The sequence below is a fragment of the Lonchura striata genome, chromosome 2 (assembly GCF_050655825.1).
Source record: "Lonchura striata isolate lonStrDom1 chromosome 2, ASM5065582v1, whole genome shotgun sequence".
In the NCBI taxonomy this organism is placed as follows: Eukaryota; Metazoa; Chordata; class Aves; order Passeriformes; family Estrildidae; genus Lonchura; species Lonchura striata.
In genome coordinates, this window is record NC_140704.1 from 69,628,886 (window position 1) to 69,646,519 (window position 17,634).

Sequence of the window (17,634 nt, forward strand, 5' to 3'; positions counted from 1 at the left end):
ATTAGAAACCAGCATTTTGTTTGAAAAGTGGATTAATTAATTTACTTCTTCACATGGACTAAGTTTTAGGTATGTGTCTCTACCTACTGCCCTTCTTGGGTTTTTGTAAGCTGTGGTTAGAAACAAGATTTTGGAAGTAGTTAGAAACATTCAACTGTTACATCTTGGTGTCAGTTCCAAGATGTGCTGTCATGATAAATAGATGCTTTTTCTGGAAAGCATAGTTTATGTTGACTTGTTAGGGATGAGTTTAGGGAGAAAGGATGAAGAACTTGATCAGCAGTGTAAAACCCTGTCTCTCCCCTTTACCATGGTGTAGGGGCAGATTTTACAGAAGTCTTCCTCTGTGTCTGCAGGGGCTGCAGTCTGTCAGAGGATGGTGGGATGCTGGCGCAGCGCCAGGGCCTCACAAAGGAGGTGACCGAACTGACTCAGGAAGAGAAGAAACTGGATGAGCTAATCCAAAGCTGCACCCTGGACCTCAAGCTGCTAACGGAGGACTCAGAGAATCAGAGATATCCTTTTTCCCAAAACCTCCAAAGCTGCCGAGCCACCTTGCTGTGCCCTGTAATACTAGGATACTTCCTCTCTGTGATGTCATAGAAAGAAAGCATCAGAAACTCCTGGAAGTTGAAAAGGTTTTAATGTGGTTTGATATTAAAGCTGCTTAAGCAGCTTGAACCTGTAATGCTTCTGGAATGTGGAAAGGAAAAACAGAAAAGGTGATACATTAAGGAGACTTAACGCTTGTGTTCACATACAGTAGAACCAAGAACCTTTACTGATTGAGTGAGGATATCCAATAGCCCTGCACTTTTTCCAAGCCTAGAGCAAACCACAGTTTTATGTGTTCAGAAATTATAAACGCATGAAGAGAAAGTCTAATAAGATAACAGACTTTAGTCATTACTTTTTAAAAATTTACTTAATTTTAAGCTTAAAATAATTTCAAGATATGTATATAAATTAAAGGCACAGAGAGGACAATAAAGTTGCTATTTGGTTTAGTCTGAAACTTGCAACAAAGTTTCAGATTCCTGGTTACAGAATCTAAAATAAAATATAGATAAAACTTTTATGAGTGCTGAGAATACCTTAGGCTGAATTTAATGTAATAGCAATACTAAATTGCATAAGGTTCATATGACTTATTTTGGCTGTCAATGCACTTTGTAATTAACCAGTGGTCATTTTCCTTGGATTTCCCACCTACTGGCAACAAAAGAAAGCATTTTATCAAATGCTGATGTAAAAACTTACTATTATATATAATAAGTAGTGTTTAAATAGCATCTAATAAAGAGGATTTATTCTCTGTTCTGAAGGACAGGAAATAACTATGGGAGTACAGTAAAAAGTACTTGAAATATGTGAACATTGGCTTTTGACTGGATTTCATAGCCATTTTGGTGTAACCAAAGATCATGAAGTGGCATGGGGAGTAGGATTAGCACTGCCTTTAGCTAAGAGCATAATATGTGAAGAGACATAAGCAAGACAAAACTGAACATGACAGTTCTGAATTTTTCTAGCACTGAATCCTGTGGGGTTGAACTCTGTAAACCTTACTTAACGAGTGGTAAAAGCCTTGATAAAAGGCATTTGGGTGAAAGATGATGGCCTGTCACTTTGCCTTTTGACTTGTTTGATCCCAGATAGATGCAGGATGTATTGGAGCCTGGGCAGTCTGTCTTCTTGTACTGCCCAGAAACAGGGCACATTCACACCACCAAAAAGTATAATAAGTCAGGCTTTTTATTTCTCTGCCGCAAATGTTATGCCAGGGAACAGATGACAAAACTAAAGAGCTGGAACTGCATGCATGAGATTATGGCCATTTTACAGTTCATTTCACAGCCAAAAGCACTTTGACATCTCAGTTGCATAGATCAGTATGTGAGGCTTCACCATGTAGTAACCCCTAAAACACTGTCATTTTGACAAATAAATATTGAACAGTAAAATATTCGTATTTATTCTGTGCTTATGCAGAAATTGACATTCTGCACTCTAGGGGTTTAAAGCAGCTGCTTAAATAGGCTTTAAAATAATTTTATATAATATAAATTAATACATAAATATATGAATGATGCATACATGTTTATATATTTATACATACTTTATATAGATTCTATGTATTATATATTTATATTTGCAAAGCCTCTCAAATTTAAACTGTAATTAGGATTTTTGTCAGCCTGGAGAAGAGAAGACTCCAGGGAGACTGTATAGCACCGTCCAGTACGTAAAGAGGGTCTGTGGGAGAGCTGGAAAAGGAGTTTTTTTTAAGGACATGTCATAACAGAACAAGGGGAAATGGTTTTAAACTGATAGAAGGTGGGTTTAGATGAAGTATTAGACAGAAGTTCTTTACTGTGAGGGTGGTGGGACACTGGGACAAGTTGCCCAGAGAAACTATGGGTGCCCCATCCCTGGAATTGCTCCAGGCCAGGTTGGATGAGGGTCTGGGCAACCTAGTCAAGTGAAAGGTGGCCCTGCCCATGTCAGAGGGGTTGGAACTAAATGATCTTTTAAGGTCCTTTCCAGCCCAAACCATTCTATGATTCAATGGTGCTGTGTATGCAATTGCATAGCATGCATCTATAAATTCCTATACACTTTTTCAGTGATTTTCAACTCTCTGCATTTTGATAGCAAGTGCATAAAAATTTTTGCTTCATGGAGTCTGTGAGTAATTTCAGGTTGTTGAACCTTAGCTTATGTAATTTCTCATATGTAGAAGAGGAGAGAAGCACTCAGCACAGAGAATCCCTTTTGTTCACAGTGGCCCCAGCTGTTACATCAAAGGCAAGTTCTCACAGGGCTTCGTGGCAATCACAGTGTAGAGAACTGAAAATCTTGGGCTTAGACCTATGAGAAAATGGAAAAATAATTCAAGGACTTCTGCCTTTTCTAATAGCCTGAGTATATTGTAACCTGGGTTGGAAAACTCCTTAACAGTGATTACATTAGCTTACGTGACGTACCAAGATATTCGAAAAATTAGTGGCCTTAAAGACCAAACTGTTATAGTTGTGAAAGCTCCTCCAGAAACAAGACTTGAAGTGCCTGACCCAGTAGAGGTAAGGAGAATCTGGCATTTCCTGCCAGGTTGTGTATAATTTTTCTACAGATGCAGCATCTCCTGAGTCTTACTGTGATATGTGTCTGGGTACACAATCCTATATTCTTACAAATTTTAGGAATGTTTCTGTAGAAAAGGAAGGGGAAACTTTAAAAATCAATTCACACAGAACGATTGTTATTTGTTCCTTTGCACTCACTTTCGGATTTCTTCAGAAATCTGAAATCCAACACTATTTACAGATATTTTCTTGTGCTGTGTTTTATGTAAAGAGAAACTCTTTCTTGACAATTGAAATTTCCTTAGTTTGTAACAATGTAAAATCTTTCACAAGAAATTCAGCTTTCTTATTTTAGTTAAAAAGTTATTGGATAACTCAACACTTTAAGCATCTTGACAATGCATATAACTGATATCCTAATTTATTGAAACATGTTTTCATGTAGAAATTTATTTTCTGAAGTATTACAGATATTGTAGAAATTTGTGTTTTACTCTTAGAACACATGGTTGCCCTTCCTTCTTTCATCATCATCCCCTCTGTTTCATTGGCACTTAAGTCAATCCTCAGCTGGGAAGACAGACCCAAGTATGTTGGGCAAATGGGAATTGGCAGGAATGGCTCGTTTAGAGATTCAAAAAATATACCTAATTTCTTCAGTCAAGGAGCAACTAGAGATGAGGCTAACCCCACAAACACTGCTAATGTTTTGTTCATAGCTGTGCATTAATATTTTATCCCTACACCAGGCCAAATGAGCTCAGCCATACCTGGTGCCCTGTGGGCAGGATCAGACTCTGGATTCCCTATCACTTTTTTTCTTAACAGTATTCTGCACTTGCTTAGACCCGTTATGGTTTCCATCCTTCTTTTTTTCTTTTCTTTGCCTTTGTCCTTACTTTCCCATTTGAACCTAGTTGCAGGTTTTGGCAGGAAGAATAAATCATTTTGCTGCAATGAGAAAAGAGTATCTTTTATCAGTATTCATAAATATACAGTTATTGTTTGCTTTCCTGTTTTTTTCCCCTGGGCATTATGTTTTGATTTTTAGTTCAGCAAAATCAGGCAGGCAGAGAGAGATGCACACAATCATTAAAATTAGTGCTGAGACCACCCTTATCCTCTGTACTTACCTTATTTAATTTTCAGCTCCAGGCAGTTTGGTCCTATTTCTTTCTGACACGTTCTATTACAGTTCAGTGTTCTTCTTTTTGCATACCTCAGTCACTCAATAGTACCTTCCTTCTTCAACTCCTGCTCTTCCCATCTCCTTTTTCTCCAGTTATCTGTAGCATTGCCCTAAGTACTCTTAACTGTTTTCCCTGGCAAACCCCATTCAGTTGCTGTTCTCTGTATTTGTAAATGCTGTCTATTATGTTATGTAACTGTCAGAACCCAAATAATAAGAGGAACATTTTGTCAAAGGGCACAAAAGAAAGTATTTTAAACAAGTCTGCAAAGAGGTACCTAATGCCTACATTTATGCTTTTTAGAAAACTATTGATGGAATACAGCAGCAGCAGGCATATTTATAACCAGACTAATTTATGATTTTTTATCATAACACAAAGAGCAGCTTTGCAGGTTTTCTGTGCCTGGGTCATGTCGGTTTATTGCATCAGTGTGTGAAAGTTAAGAAAAATGTAGCTTCTTGCAACAAATTGGCAGTTCCCATTCAGAACCACCATCAAAATCACTGCCTTGAGGGGATAGAAGGACTTAAGTAGTTTGGGTGAAGAAAATGGCATCTGGTTTGGCTTTTTTTGTTATTTGGAAATGTGGCCTGATAAATAGGTGAACTTACATGTAGATATCTGAGTTCAGTTGAGTAGGTGCTGAAGGCTCTTGGGAAAGTGGGAAAGATGTTTTGGTATCATTCTAAAGCAGAAACATTTATACAAATACATCCAATATTATTGTTATGAATAATAACAAAACCTGTGACTTGCATCCCACAGTTCCATTCCATCAGAATGCTCCAGGCTATTGTGGTTTTAAGGAAATGATCGGAATGTAATCCTTTATGCTTCCCTTATAATACGACACACAAAAATGGTGGGATTTTGAGATTTGTGCACTACAGTGGGAAAAGTTTTTCTGTTCCAGTCTGCAAGATACATCAGCCAAACCTGTCACATCTTGGGAAAAAAAAAAAAAAAAAAAAGGCTTGGTATTCTTTTCAGGTTCTTTTGATGAGTAAAACTATACTCAAAACATTCACAACCCAGTAAGAATTTACTCAATATCATCAATATTCTGTTGTGTTCATTGTTGTAACACCATTCTGATGTTTGTTTTGTTAGCAGAGTGCGTTGATACATTTATCTAGTACTCAAGGACCTATTGAAGTTTATCTGTGCCCAGAGGAAAACGATGCCCTCAGTCCAATGAAAACCTATAGTCAGGACCACAATGGGAATATTTCCAAAACCATTTCCAAAGGTAAAATTATTTCTTTGCAATACTAATGGCCTTTCTTCAAGCTCACATTAAAGGTTTCAGTTTGAACTTTAGATTTCCAACTCTTTTTCTTTGGCTTTATTTTTTTAAGATGTGAAAAGCTAAGGTATCATTTTTTCACTATGTATTTCTGCTTGATATAGTCAGAGATAAGTTTTCATTTGCATAATTTGTTCAAAGTAAGTTTCTTATTTGCATATTGTATATAACCAAAGTGTACGTAATACTGAAGAAAGAAACAATTTTGTTCCATTTAATTTTTCAAATAAGATGGTAGCAGTAAAGATCCATCTCAACACAAGAAGCAGAAATCTCTGTGTATGGGTATATGTGAAGCTACATTGCTTCACTGATGATATCTGGTACCTAGAAAATTCTCCATTTTGACTATCAACTCCACTGAAAAATGAGCAGCTCACTATGTTTGTAGTTGTTTAAATCTTGTAAGATAACTTTTTAACAGGAAAGTCAGAGATGATAGCAACATGATCATTTTTGAGAAGCGTTTTGTAACACATCAAACACAAGCTAGAAATTATATGGAGGCCATTTTTTTATTACTGAAATGATGCTTTATGAAAGGTCCTTTATGCAGTGGTTACTTTGTTTGATGTGTCTGATATTTCTACTGAGATTAAATGTGACAACTTTTATTTTTATTCCCTCCTGTCACAGAAGTGGCTTCTGTTAACTCAGGACAAGGTGACTGCTCAGTAAATATGGCAACAATCTCTCCATTGGCTTCTCCAGCCAACCTTCTACAGCAGACCGAGGACCAAATTCCCTCAAACTTTGAAGGACCGTTTCTCAATTTGCTGCCTCCTCTGCTTCAGGAAGATTATTTGCTGAGCCTTGGGGATGAAGAAGGCATCAGTGACCTCTTTGATGCTTATGATTTAGAGAAACTTCCTTCACTGATGGATGAATTTATATACAGCTGATTGTCTTAAGTGCTGTCTGTAACTAAAATATGTTTTTAATGGAATCAAAAAACCTGCCGTCATTCAGAGTTGTCCTCTCCTTACCATAAAATAGCATTATTAAATCAACTAGGCTCCTGAACAGTGCTGATATTTTAATTGAATACTCCCTATAATTCCATAAGAAACAACGGAAGGCTTTTACAGCAGAGCCTTGTCCTTGACCCCGAGCTCCAGTGCCTTGCGAGTCAGCAGGTGCAAGCAGGTGACTGTAGATATTTTGTCCTCACACTCCCCCAGTCTCTGCTTACCGTGACAAGTGGGCTTACAGGGAAGGGCTTCATGAACTGGTTTAGTCCTAAGTAACAATTTTGTAATAGTATTTCAGGTCGTGCCTTCTGCAGAGAATGCATGTCTTTTGAGTGTCACAACATGGATTGTACATGCAGTGAACGTAAAGATGAAGTAATGCAAAAGAGTGGAATGGGATTCTTGAACTACTTGTGGGAATGTTTAAATTGCTGTCATAATGCTCATTTTGAGCTATGTATATGTCTCATTATGAGGTCAAATACTTATGTCCTTAAAAGCTTTTAATGAAAAGAAAATACACTGTAAATGTAGTGTATATTGCAGATATTGAAAAGTATAAAGTTCTGCCACTTCTTGTAGTAATCGCAGATTTTTAAAAATGCTTGTGTGTGTGTGCGTGTGTGTGTGAAAGTAGTTTTTGTTGGTTGTTTTTTTTAAACTAGAACGATGATGCACAGTTCCAATTTTACTGCCCCCGGTGTGCATTAGAACTGGTACAAGAATTTTTGTGGTACTAAGTGGGGCTTCATGTTAAGTGCCTACTAGAGATGCACTGTGGGTTTTTCCCTCTATGGAAAACACTTATGCCAAGCTTTGTTTGTTCAATATATCATATTTATCTCAGTGGGTTAGCTTCCTCTGCTTACAGCTTTTTATAATTCTCTTCGCCAGCAAAATGGAACTATTTTTTTTTCCAAAGTACATAACTGTAAGTACCACATCAACTGAATTGCATTTATTTTTTGAAGATCTTTGCTAGTATAGTATAGTACCAATATTTATTTTTTGAACGTCAGAGGAATTTTAAGAAGTCTTAATTTTTTTCTTTTCTTGAGTGTAAAATATTTTGCTATGTTCTGGGCTAAATTAATGTAATGTTGATTAGATGCTGCCCATATAATCTTTTTGTTTGCATTACTGTTGTGCTTATCTGACATACTCAGAAAATTAGTACTATTTGTACTGTAGTGTAATATTATGTATGCAGGTTTCCTGGTACCATTGAGTTGCTGCTATGAAAGCTCACACACGAAAAGGCAAGAAGTCACAGTACTAATAAGGAAACTGTATGACTGTGTGGGTTTTGGAATATAACAAATGTATAAAGGGCAACACATAAAGAACTGTTAAACAGTGTTAAGTGTGTGTTTATATGTACAAATGTTTGCATAGATCATTCAGCAGTTGTATTTAATTTGATATATGTTCTCAACTCACACTTTAGTTATCTAGCAGTTTTGTACAATAGAATTAATTTGTAAACACTGCCAGAATATTTTCTAGCTGGTTTGTAATTTTTTAAGAGTTTTTTTAGATGTGGATCTGTAAATAAAATTGTAGTATTTAAAGTTTTCGTCTTGTGGAAGAGAAAAGTAAAAGTTGTGTGAGCATGAAGATTTGTGAGACAAAGGGGCACTTTTGCGAGGGAAGAGAAAATGAAGACTAATGCAGACCATCTTTTTTTTTTGTACAAATTAAATACTTGTCCCAGTGTGTGTGGGCAAAATACTAATCTAATTTAGCTTTGCATTGTATGCTAGTTTAAAAAAAAAAACAAAAAACAAAACAAACCTCTGTAAAATACTGTAAAAAAAGAAAAAAAAAACAACAAAAAAAGCTTTTATGGTGAGTTTTGTAAATAGATTTACTAAAGGGTGACATGTTCTCTAGCTGTGATCTTACCACTTCAAATGGATGTAATTTGAATAAATTTTGTATGGTAATGAATCAATAAAAAAGAAATTTTTTAAAGACTTTAGATTTGTATATAGCTATTTAAATTTTTCTTACTTTTGGTGCCTGTCATACTGTTTCTTTTTGAAACCTGTTACTGTTTTCATTATTGGTTCAAACACTCATTAGATAGATAGTTTCAATCCTTTTTTTTTAATGATGTTTACAAGGTTGGTGAGTTTTTTTAAGCCAGGGTGAAACAAGAATAAAACACATATTAAGAGACACAGCAGGTGATCCAGAGGTTGGGATTATACAAATGTATTTATTCCCTCTCCTCTCATATGAATTAGGAACAGACTTCTTGCAAACTTCATAGAAATTGTGTTATTGTAGGATTAAATTACATGAAAGGAGTTGTTGAGGATCTGCTTAACAGGCCTACTGATAATTCTCTAGAAGTTTCCTAATAGTAGCTTTGAAAAGAAGTGTTTTCTTCGGTCACTTCCAAGAGTCCCTTGTGCCAGATCTATATTTATGAACTTTTACTTTTCTGGTTTTGGTGCTGTGCCTTTTTAGATACACAGCCATTTGTCAGCTGCAAAAAAAGAAAAAATAAATGAGGATAATAAAATCACAGTCATACGGTTGATTGCTTAAATGTTGTACCTCTGAGCAAGTCATTTGTGTCTTGTCAACTTCCTGCACACCAGGAAAAGGCTATTGCTTTCTCTGTGCACCTGTACATTTTATTTGCCCCTAGAATCTGCTACTGATGACTAGTTTTCATGTCTCCCCTCATGTTTACCGTCTCCTTCCTTCTGCTTTCTGTATCTGCTTTGTGAACCTGGGGTATGCTGAGGTGCAGGATAAAAAAATGAGCCAGTTAAAATACTTATTCCTGCTCCTCCAGACTAGTATGGTGTATCTCAACATTAGTCAGTGTACAAGTATTAGTTCCAAGGGGGTGTTATTGGGGCCTGTATGTGCTGCATTCCTTGGCTGCCAGCAGATGGAAAAGGTTTTGGAAAAATCTGTCAACATGACCTGAATGATAGGCAACCATTTATTCCTTTACAGACAGGAAAGGAGTCTGAAAAAATAAATAACAAAAGAGAGGTTCACACTCCTGTACAGTAAGAACTCATCTACCTATGAATGACAAGAAACTCACTATATTCCTCTTGACTTATACCTGAAGGAATAAATTGCACCTTGGTCTTGCTGCAGACATGAACATTTCTTGTAGAAAGAATGAAAATATGTGAGGTGCTTTCTGTAGCATGAAAGAGCTTTATGTTTAAAAGCACCAAATTTACTATATATATATATTTTTTTTCCCTGTGTGAAACACAATTAATGCACAATGCCTTTAGTGTTCCTGCAGCCAACAATTCTCAACACTGAGTGAACCATGAGCCTGTATAGCAAAGTCACTGGAGTGATATTAACCAAAGCATAAACAAGTAGAATTCATCTCCCCATTCTGCTTTTCATGCTGAAGTAAGATCTGCCTGGCTATTACTCTACAGCTAAGCAATGATCAGAATGCTTGACCTTTATTAAGTCTGGGAGTTTCTTTACCCAGTATTTTCTTTCTAAAACTTGACAGGAAGAAAGTGTCATATATATATATAACAGGGAAAAAATGGACTGTTGCCAGTTCCCAGTGGTGCTGAATGTTGCTCACAAATGACCAGCCAGATTCTCATAAATTTCAAGAATAGAGGAAAAAAGATCTAAATTCTTGTTCTTGTGTCACTTTTAAGAATTTTTTTTTTTTTTTTTTTTTTTTTTTTTTTTTTTTTTTTTCCTGAATATCTTCCCACCCATTTCCACCCAGAACTGATGTTAGTTATTAGAGAATAAGGTTGCCATATAAAAATTGACCCTTTACCTCCCTGGCTATTTTCCTTCCCTAAGGATGTTTGTTGAGACACTCTAAACCCATTAAGGATGTATCTTCTACTAACTATGACCTGAAGTTGAGATTTGGATTTTACCTTCCCAGTAGTTTTGTATTTTTCCAGCTACCTACTCCTGGCAAAACCTATAACTTCAGTTGGTAACCCAGCCTGAGGCTGTGTCCTTGAGTCTACCAGCCCTGAGGAGTAGGAACTGAGGTCTGCAGGCAACTTGCAAAGGATGAAATCTAAAGCTCTTCTTTGGATACTCAAGGAACTGGAGCCCGTATGCTGCCTGGCCAGAGAAGGCCAGCATTGAAAGTTGTACTCCCAGCCACTGTCGCACAAAAAGCAATTTTCCCAGGTAGATATGGATAAACTTTCTTCCTGCAATCAGGAAGACTCTTCCTGCTCCTTTCTCTCTGCTGTGCTACCTGCTGTCAGGTTACTGAGAATGTGCTACAAAGCAATTTAGGTTTGTGAGCTTCCAAAGCACTGGGAGAGTGCCTTCCAATTTGTGGCTACATCCTAGGACTCAGCAGGACTGTGCTGGCACAAGGGCTGCTTGCTACTATGAGTTCTTGGCAGCGGGACAAAGTAAAGGCTCTGCCAGATCATGCTGGAGCTGATCAGTGTGGCCTATTTATGTCACTAGGTATGGGATTCATGGGTTATTCCTGCCTGGGAGCTGCGCTTGGAGATCACTGCCTCCCTTTAATTAGTAGTGCTTGTCAGTGTTGGCCATTTGGAGATTTTTGGTTATGTCTTGTAGGCAGTGCTTTTCTCTTTTGGTCAGCTGTAAACCAGCACTGGTGTGTGCCCAGTTGGGTTTTTAACCAGAGCAGAAACACTTGGCTGGTGGGGACAGCTGTGAGGGAAGGCAGTGCAGTGCTCCCAGAAGAGAGAAGATGAATTCAAGGACTGCATGTGAAATACTTTGAACATGGGAAACTGAAAAGAAAAAAGGAAAACAATTGCTGACCTTATGAGGCAGCAGTTAAAATGCTGATGGGGGATGATAACATTACTATGGACCTGGTAGGGACTTCTTATTCCATAGGAGGTGGTCTGAAATAGATCAGCATGGCCATCCATTTTGAAATGTTTTCCTCCATTCTCTCCTGGACTAAAAATGCCCCAAAAACTAAGTAATGACACATCACATAGTGTCTCCCTGAAAGCATATTTGGGAAGTACTTGTGTGCCTAAACAAAGACCAAATAGGAAGGCAAATATATCTTCAACTGCAACAATACTCCATCATGAGAGCAGGATGATATTAATAGAGCTCAGTTCTGCTCAGAATTTGTTTTTAAAGAGTGATTTAAGTGAAGTGTTTCTTTCTGTCCCAGTTCTCTCTTTAAATCTCTCCTGTTCCTTTGTCCACACATATTTTTTTTACTTTTTTTTTCTTCCTGTGAGCATTGTCAGATAAGCATTATATAAAGTAAACACAAGTTTGTAATGAAAAGGAGAGGGAGATGATACTCATAATTAGAAGTTGCCATGTTTTATCTGTGAGTGGACCAACAGGCCTATTATGGAGTACACCCAGGGTTTTCATTCAGTTTCCCTCCAGTTCCAGAGAGACTATAATCTTTTAAAGATTATAGTCTATATATACTATATATTCTTTTTAAAGAATAAACTGGTTCCAAAGACTCCTTCTGAAAAGAGAAACCTATCATTTGAAATGCAACTACGGGAAATGGTGACTTTTACATTCCAAAGCTGACTACCTCAAAACAGAATCTATTAAAGATACAATACAAATAATCGTTTTAGGTTAACTGTGTCTGTTAAAGCCAAAGCACTCACAGGATGCTCGCTACACTTTGATTGCCAGGGAGGCTGCATCCTTAATCTGCTCAGAGCTTTAGCTTCAGCCATCCAACAACCACACTGGTGTTCTACTAAATATCAATCTGAAAAGTTTGGAGGAAAACAGTGCAAGAAATGTCAGCCATCTGTTACTAAATATTCTGACCAATATAGTTTATACTATTCAGCAAAGTTGCTACTAGCTTTGTATTTTGAGGAAATTAACGATGAAAAAGAAAAATAATAATAAAGAAAGCGTGTTGTGGCCAGAAGAGGATTGAATAGCTCATCACCCATTTGGATCAGATACATCAGGATCGCAAGCACTTTAACTGGATATGTATTGCTGGAATTGCTATTTTCCAGTTAAAACTGTTATAAATAAAAATTGACCCAGCCGAATTAAAAGTAAAAACCCCACAATTTTATTATAGCGATCGAATTCTCTCTGAGCCAGCCACAAGAAGGACAGTGCCGAGTCCTGGATCGGCGCTGGGGGTGTCACAGAATAGACAGCAGAGGGTCCTCCTGGTACAAGCGATTTTTACAGGGAATATTTTGCTCGAGGCCAGGATTTCGGGGCGATCAGCCTTTTCTTTCCATTCAAAGTCCCACATATTCATAAAGTCTCTTTTCTCTGTGTTGAGTTTGAACAATTCGGTGTCCGGGTGGTGATGAATCTCTCTGATGTAGTTACTGGAACACGGCATTCAGATGGACCAGCCGGGAGGGTTCCAGCGATCCCAATCTCGGGTCGTTGCCGGGATGACCATCGCCCGGCATTCCTGTATCACCTCGAGGAACGACCCATCTCCGGGCGAGCCACATGTATTACCTTGCAAATGAGGTTTTATCAGAGACTGGTTTTCGAATATGCGGGGACAACTCCCAATGCCGACGTGTGTGTGCTTCCAACAACATCAAATATTACATACATCATGTCGCACCGGCGCGAATTATATTAATTACACGTAACAACACCAAGGCGGGACTCCAAGGCCCGGGGAGTCCGCGCTTTCAGTGGCGAAGCGACGGCGGCGCGCCCTCGGCGCTGTTGTGGCCCCCGCCGGCCGCCGTCCCGGCGCCGCTGCGCGCGCGAGGCCCGGGGCGGGGCGCGATGGCGGAGCCCGGGTGAGGCGCGGTGAGTGCCGGGCTCGGGCCCGGCTCGGGCCCCTCGCCTCCCCTGCCCTCCTTCCCATCCCCTTCCCGTCCTAATCTCCGCTGCCTGCCTGTGACGGTCTGGCCGAGCTCCCCTTCTCCTGCCCGCGCGATGCTCCCGTCCCCTGTGGGGCCTTGCGGGGCTCCGCGTTAAATTCGGGAGGAGGAGAGGAACGTCCCGGCGGGAATCTCCGCGGGGGCCGGCGGGGATGGGGAACCCTCAGCGGGCTGGGGGCCGAGCCCAGCCGGGCTCCGGGATGTGCGTGGTCCGGGCTGCCCCTCGCCCGTGGGCCGTACTTGTGTGTGTGTGTTTATATATGTCTGTGTTGTTCTAATATTTATGTATACGAGAAGAGACTGCGGGAACGGGGTCTGTTTATTCTGAACAATACCGAGAGGGGGTCTCTTTTATGTGTATAAATGTCTCAGAGGTGGTGCCAGACTCTTCAGGCGCCCAGTGACAGGACGAGGAGCAGTGGCCATAAACTAAAACGCAGGAAGTTTCGCTTTAACAGGAAGAACTTTACATTGAGGGTATCAGAGCTCTGGAGCAAGCTGCCCAGGGAGGTTGTGGTGTCTCCCTCTCCTGACACGTTCAAAACCCTCGTGTGCACCTTCCCATGTAACCTGCTCCAGGTGGTCCTGCCGTGGCAGGGCTGGATGATCTCTGGAGGTCTCTTCCAACGCCAACAATTCCATCGTTCTGTGGTATCTACATATATATAGGAACACACATACATACTTAGGCTATGCTTTAAACTCGGTCTCACTGTGTATTAACGCTGCAGTGTTCTGCTCTGTTTGAGGCCGGGGATAAAATCCCGGGGTTTTACCGGAGACACCTGTTGGTAAATAGCTGAAAAGGGCGGTCCTGTTCCATCTGAATGGAAGTTTTCCATTGGTTTGTGCGAGGAGATTGAGCAGGGGTCACCAAACCAGACTGGCACAAGGGAAGTTTTGTGTGTGACAAGATGTTAAAACAACTCTAGTTTTTTATTTGCGTACTAACATTTTTTAAAAGAAAAATGTAGAGTTCTGTAGGTGCAGCTGGGCTGTATAAGAAGAATACATTAACTTCTAATTTTGTTACTGCTTCTTATTTCAGTCTATCTACCAGAATAGCTGCAGGAATTTGTCTTTATTTTTTTTTTTTTCCATGTGAAGGAGATCTCATGCATGCATATGGAACTAGTGCAGATATCAAGTAATCTGTTTCAAAACAACTTCACAGTGTTTTAATTTAAAAAATATTGTGAATGACTTGAACTAAAATTTACTGTTACTTTTTCTCCTTTCTTTCATTCAAAATTTTAAACTGATTGAAGACAGAATCTGCAGGAAGTCTGAGATAATTTAAATACATCTGACTTTGAAAAAAAACCAACTCTATAGAAGAAGACAAAAAGAACTGTGCCTGTGCTCAGGAGACAGGGAAAACGTGGGAACTCTTCCACCTTGCCAGCCAGCCAGTGTGTGCACCCAGTCTGCATGAGGTCAGACTGAGCAAGGAATGTATTTCTGCAAAGGGAGGATGAGTGCTTCTTGGACAATAACGTGAATTCATGGCTTTCTGTCTGCTAGTTCTGCTTGTTCATGCCATGTCTTTTTCCTTTTCCTCCTCCTTACCCCCCACCCCCCAGGTTTACTGTCCAAAAGGATTTTGACCTTGCTTAAAAAGGTAGGAATTTTAATTTGGCTGTATTTTTTCTTCCATGGGTTGCTTAAATAAGCTTATTTGCTTTTCCATATGCTCCATTTTATTGGATATTTTTCTGTAAGAGAGAAAAAGTGACAAATTTAAACATTTTATTCCCTTCCAGATACTGATTTGATAACTTTATTTCTACATATTCTCAGTGGTGTAAGTTAGTGTAAGAGAAGTCACCTTTCCTTCATATTCTTTATTGCTAGACTTTTCACAAATGTTTATTTTTGGTTTTTGCTGCATTACTGTATAGATCCTGTTTTTTTTTTTTTTTTTTCTAGAAGAATGCTAGTTGCCTAAGTAGCTCTTTGTGACATCATTCTGTTCCTTTTTAAGTTAAATGCAGATATGTGATGGTTCAGCTTACATTAAGTTTTATTTTGAAGTATATTTTGCAAGATTGACTGAAGTACACATATTGGGAAAATGCACGGGTGTTTTACTTCTTATGTACTTCAGTAATTAATTTTCAACATCTGGAAGTGTTTTTATGCCAGCAGCAAATCTTTGGTTACTGAAGTATAAGTTTAAATACATTAAAGCCTTGTTTTTTTTGTTCTTCATTGCAGTTAGGAAAGTGTTGTATTTTCCCTGTAAACTCTGAAACACCCTTGTATGATTTTCTTAGTAGGTGTTGGTGTTTGTAAAACACCCGAGTTTCCAATGGTACTTCAGACTTTATTCTAATTAGGAGTTACAGCAGTAACTCTTTTTATGGACTTTTCTAGCAAATTGCTTTTTTTGATTCCTGAAAACTGATCTGGATTTTCACAACTGCTGGGAGATACATATGCATATATATTTAGTTTCTTGTGGAAAATATAATTAGTTATTAGCAATCTTTTAATGTATTATTCTAGCCAGATTATAGTATATATTTTTTTATTATTTAGGTATAGTTGTTTAACATTCTGTACCTGAGAACATGAATTTTTATTTTACTGTCCCAGTGAATTAAGTAATTCAGATTAAAGGCTTGTGGGATCAGGAATTCTAGGAATAGTTTAGTTTTTTTTCAAAAAGACTTTGGAAACATGTTTGGATAGTGTCCACACACAAATAAGAGAGCCAGAATGGCCTCTGGAGCAGTCACTTGTGTTCTGTGTCTTTTGTTCTTCTTCTGTGATGTGAGTGGAAGTACATGCATCAAATGACATGAGTGCACTATTTCATAATTATGCTGACATGATTAAAAATACCTGTCTCTTGAATGTGTCGTGTCAGAGGAGATGAAGGGGTTTGGAGTTAGGAGAGGACAAGGTACAGATGATTTATAAACAAGCCCTTAGGAATCTGTGTGGTTTGTGACTTTCTCCCTGCCTGTGTTTGAGGTATCGGGGGAGGAGGCATTCAGGAAGTGTCTCTGGTAGTGGATTGTTTTCATGTGCTCAGTATCCCTCATATGTGTGATATATTGCACATACGCTTAGAGATTTATCTGACTTTTCTTTATGAGAAATGTGCAGTAGGTATGAGGCCTTGGTTTTGTATTCAAATGCTTTCCTAATGCCAATCTTCTCACAACACTTCTTGAAGATGCCTGCTGCCTGTGAGTCAGTGCTTGAGGATATCGAAGACATCGTGTCAGCAGAAGATTTGAAGCCACACGATCGACAGTTTGTGAGAAGGAATATTTTTCCCAAAGTGCGAAAACGCAACTCCCAGAAAAACATTCAGACAGATGATGAGCCCCCAAGTGACAGGTAAAGTCTTACATTGACCCTGTGTTGGTGCTTTTCTTGTATCTCGTATGTGATTGTCAGATTTTAAAAATAAGGTGGAAGTTTGTGTTATAGCTTAATGTAAAATCTATGTACAAGATAAAAATGAGTAAAATACTCCATATAGAATGTAGAGAGACTAAATAATAAATCCGTAACAAATTCCTTTTCCTAGACACATTTTCTGTAGAAATCAGTTATTGCTGAGTTGTTGATTAATGGAATAATCAGTCTGGAAAAATGGTTTCTTTTACGCTTTTATGTGTAAAGGATTTCTGAAAAATTGTTTGTTTAATCTTACTTACCTAAATACAATCTGAGCTTTTCAAAATGCAGTTCTGGAGTAGCCTTTCGACTTCTGAAGTGAATAATAGGAACAAAATCCTGAGAGGTGCAAAAGGGTTGGAAGGTCCTCTTTTCCAAACCCACTGCTTGAGCACTGCCACAAAGAACCAGTTGGCAGGACTCTGACTAGGTAGGTTTTTTTCCATCAAAGAGATGGAGATTCTGCAGTCTCCACGAGTAACCTGTGCCAGTTCTTGGTCATTCTTATAGTGAAAAAGGTGTTTCCTGATGCTCAGAAGGGACCTCCCATGTTTCATTTGTGCCTGTTGCTTTTGGTCCTGTCACTAGACAGCACTGGAAAAAAAGGAGGCTATGCCTTCTTTTTACTCTCCCTTCACGTATTTGTATACTTTGAGATCATCCTGAGCCTTCTCGAGGCAGAACAGTCTCTGAGCCATTTCTGTTATGAGGCATGTTCCGGTCCCTTCATGATCTTTATGGCCTTTTGTTGGACTGTCTCCAGTACATCTTTGTTGTGGGTGCATCCTGTCAGGGCCCGGGGACTTGTGTATGCCCAGTGTGCTGAAC

The 17,634-nt window shown here is 38.8% G+C and overlaps 2 protein-coding genes across 10 annotated transcripts in view; both read left to right on the forward strand.

Moving 5' to 3' along the window:
• The window catches only part of E2F3 (E2F transcription factor 3), a 41,801-nt gene extending 33,268 nt beyond the window's left edge, over positions 1-8,533 (forward strand). The window contains exons 4-7 of one of the 2 annotated variants that reach the window (XM_085573582.1): positions 357-515; positions 2,969-3,083; positions 5,390-5,528; positions 6,222-8,533. In XM_085573582.1, the coding sequence (XP_085429708.1) occupies positions 357-515; positions 2,969-3,083; positions 5,390-5,528; positions 6,222-6,487 (679 nt within the window). In that variant the 3' untranslated portion in view covers positions 6,488-8,533. The remainder of the gene's footprint in view (positions 1-356; positions 516-2,968; positions 3,084-5,389; positions 5,529-6,221) is intronic. The other variant, XM_085573583.1, reaches the window with a different exon arrangement.
• Positions 8,534-13,281: 4,748 nt separating this feature from the next.
• The window catches only part of CDKAL1 (CDKAL1 threonylcarbamoyladenosine tRNA methylthiotransferase), a 375,203-nt gene continuing 370,850 nt past the window's right edge, over positions 13,282-17,634 (forward strand). For 2 of the 8 annotated variants that reach the window (XM_085573575.1, XM_085573576.1), the window contains exons 1-3: positions 13,282-13,638; positions 14,976-15,013; positions 16,577-16,743. In XM_085573575.1, coding sequence (XP_085429701.1) covers positions 13,545-13,638; positions 14,976-15,013; positions 16,577-16,743 — 299 coding nt within the window. In that variant the 5' untranslated portion in view covers positions 13,282-13,544. Of the gene's footprint in view, positions 13,639-14,664; positions 14,829-14,975; positions 15,014-16,576; positions 16,744-17,634 lie in introns of all 8 variants that reach the window. The other 6 variants (XM_021553405.3, XM_021553407.3, XM_085573579.1 and 3 more) reach the window with 5 other exon arrangements.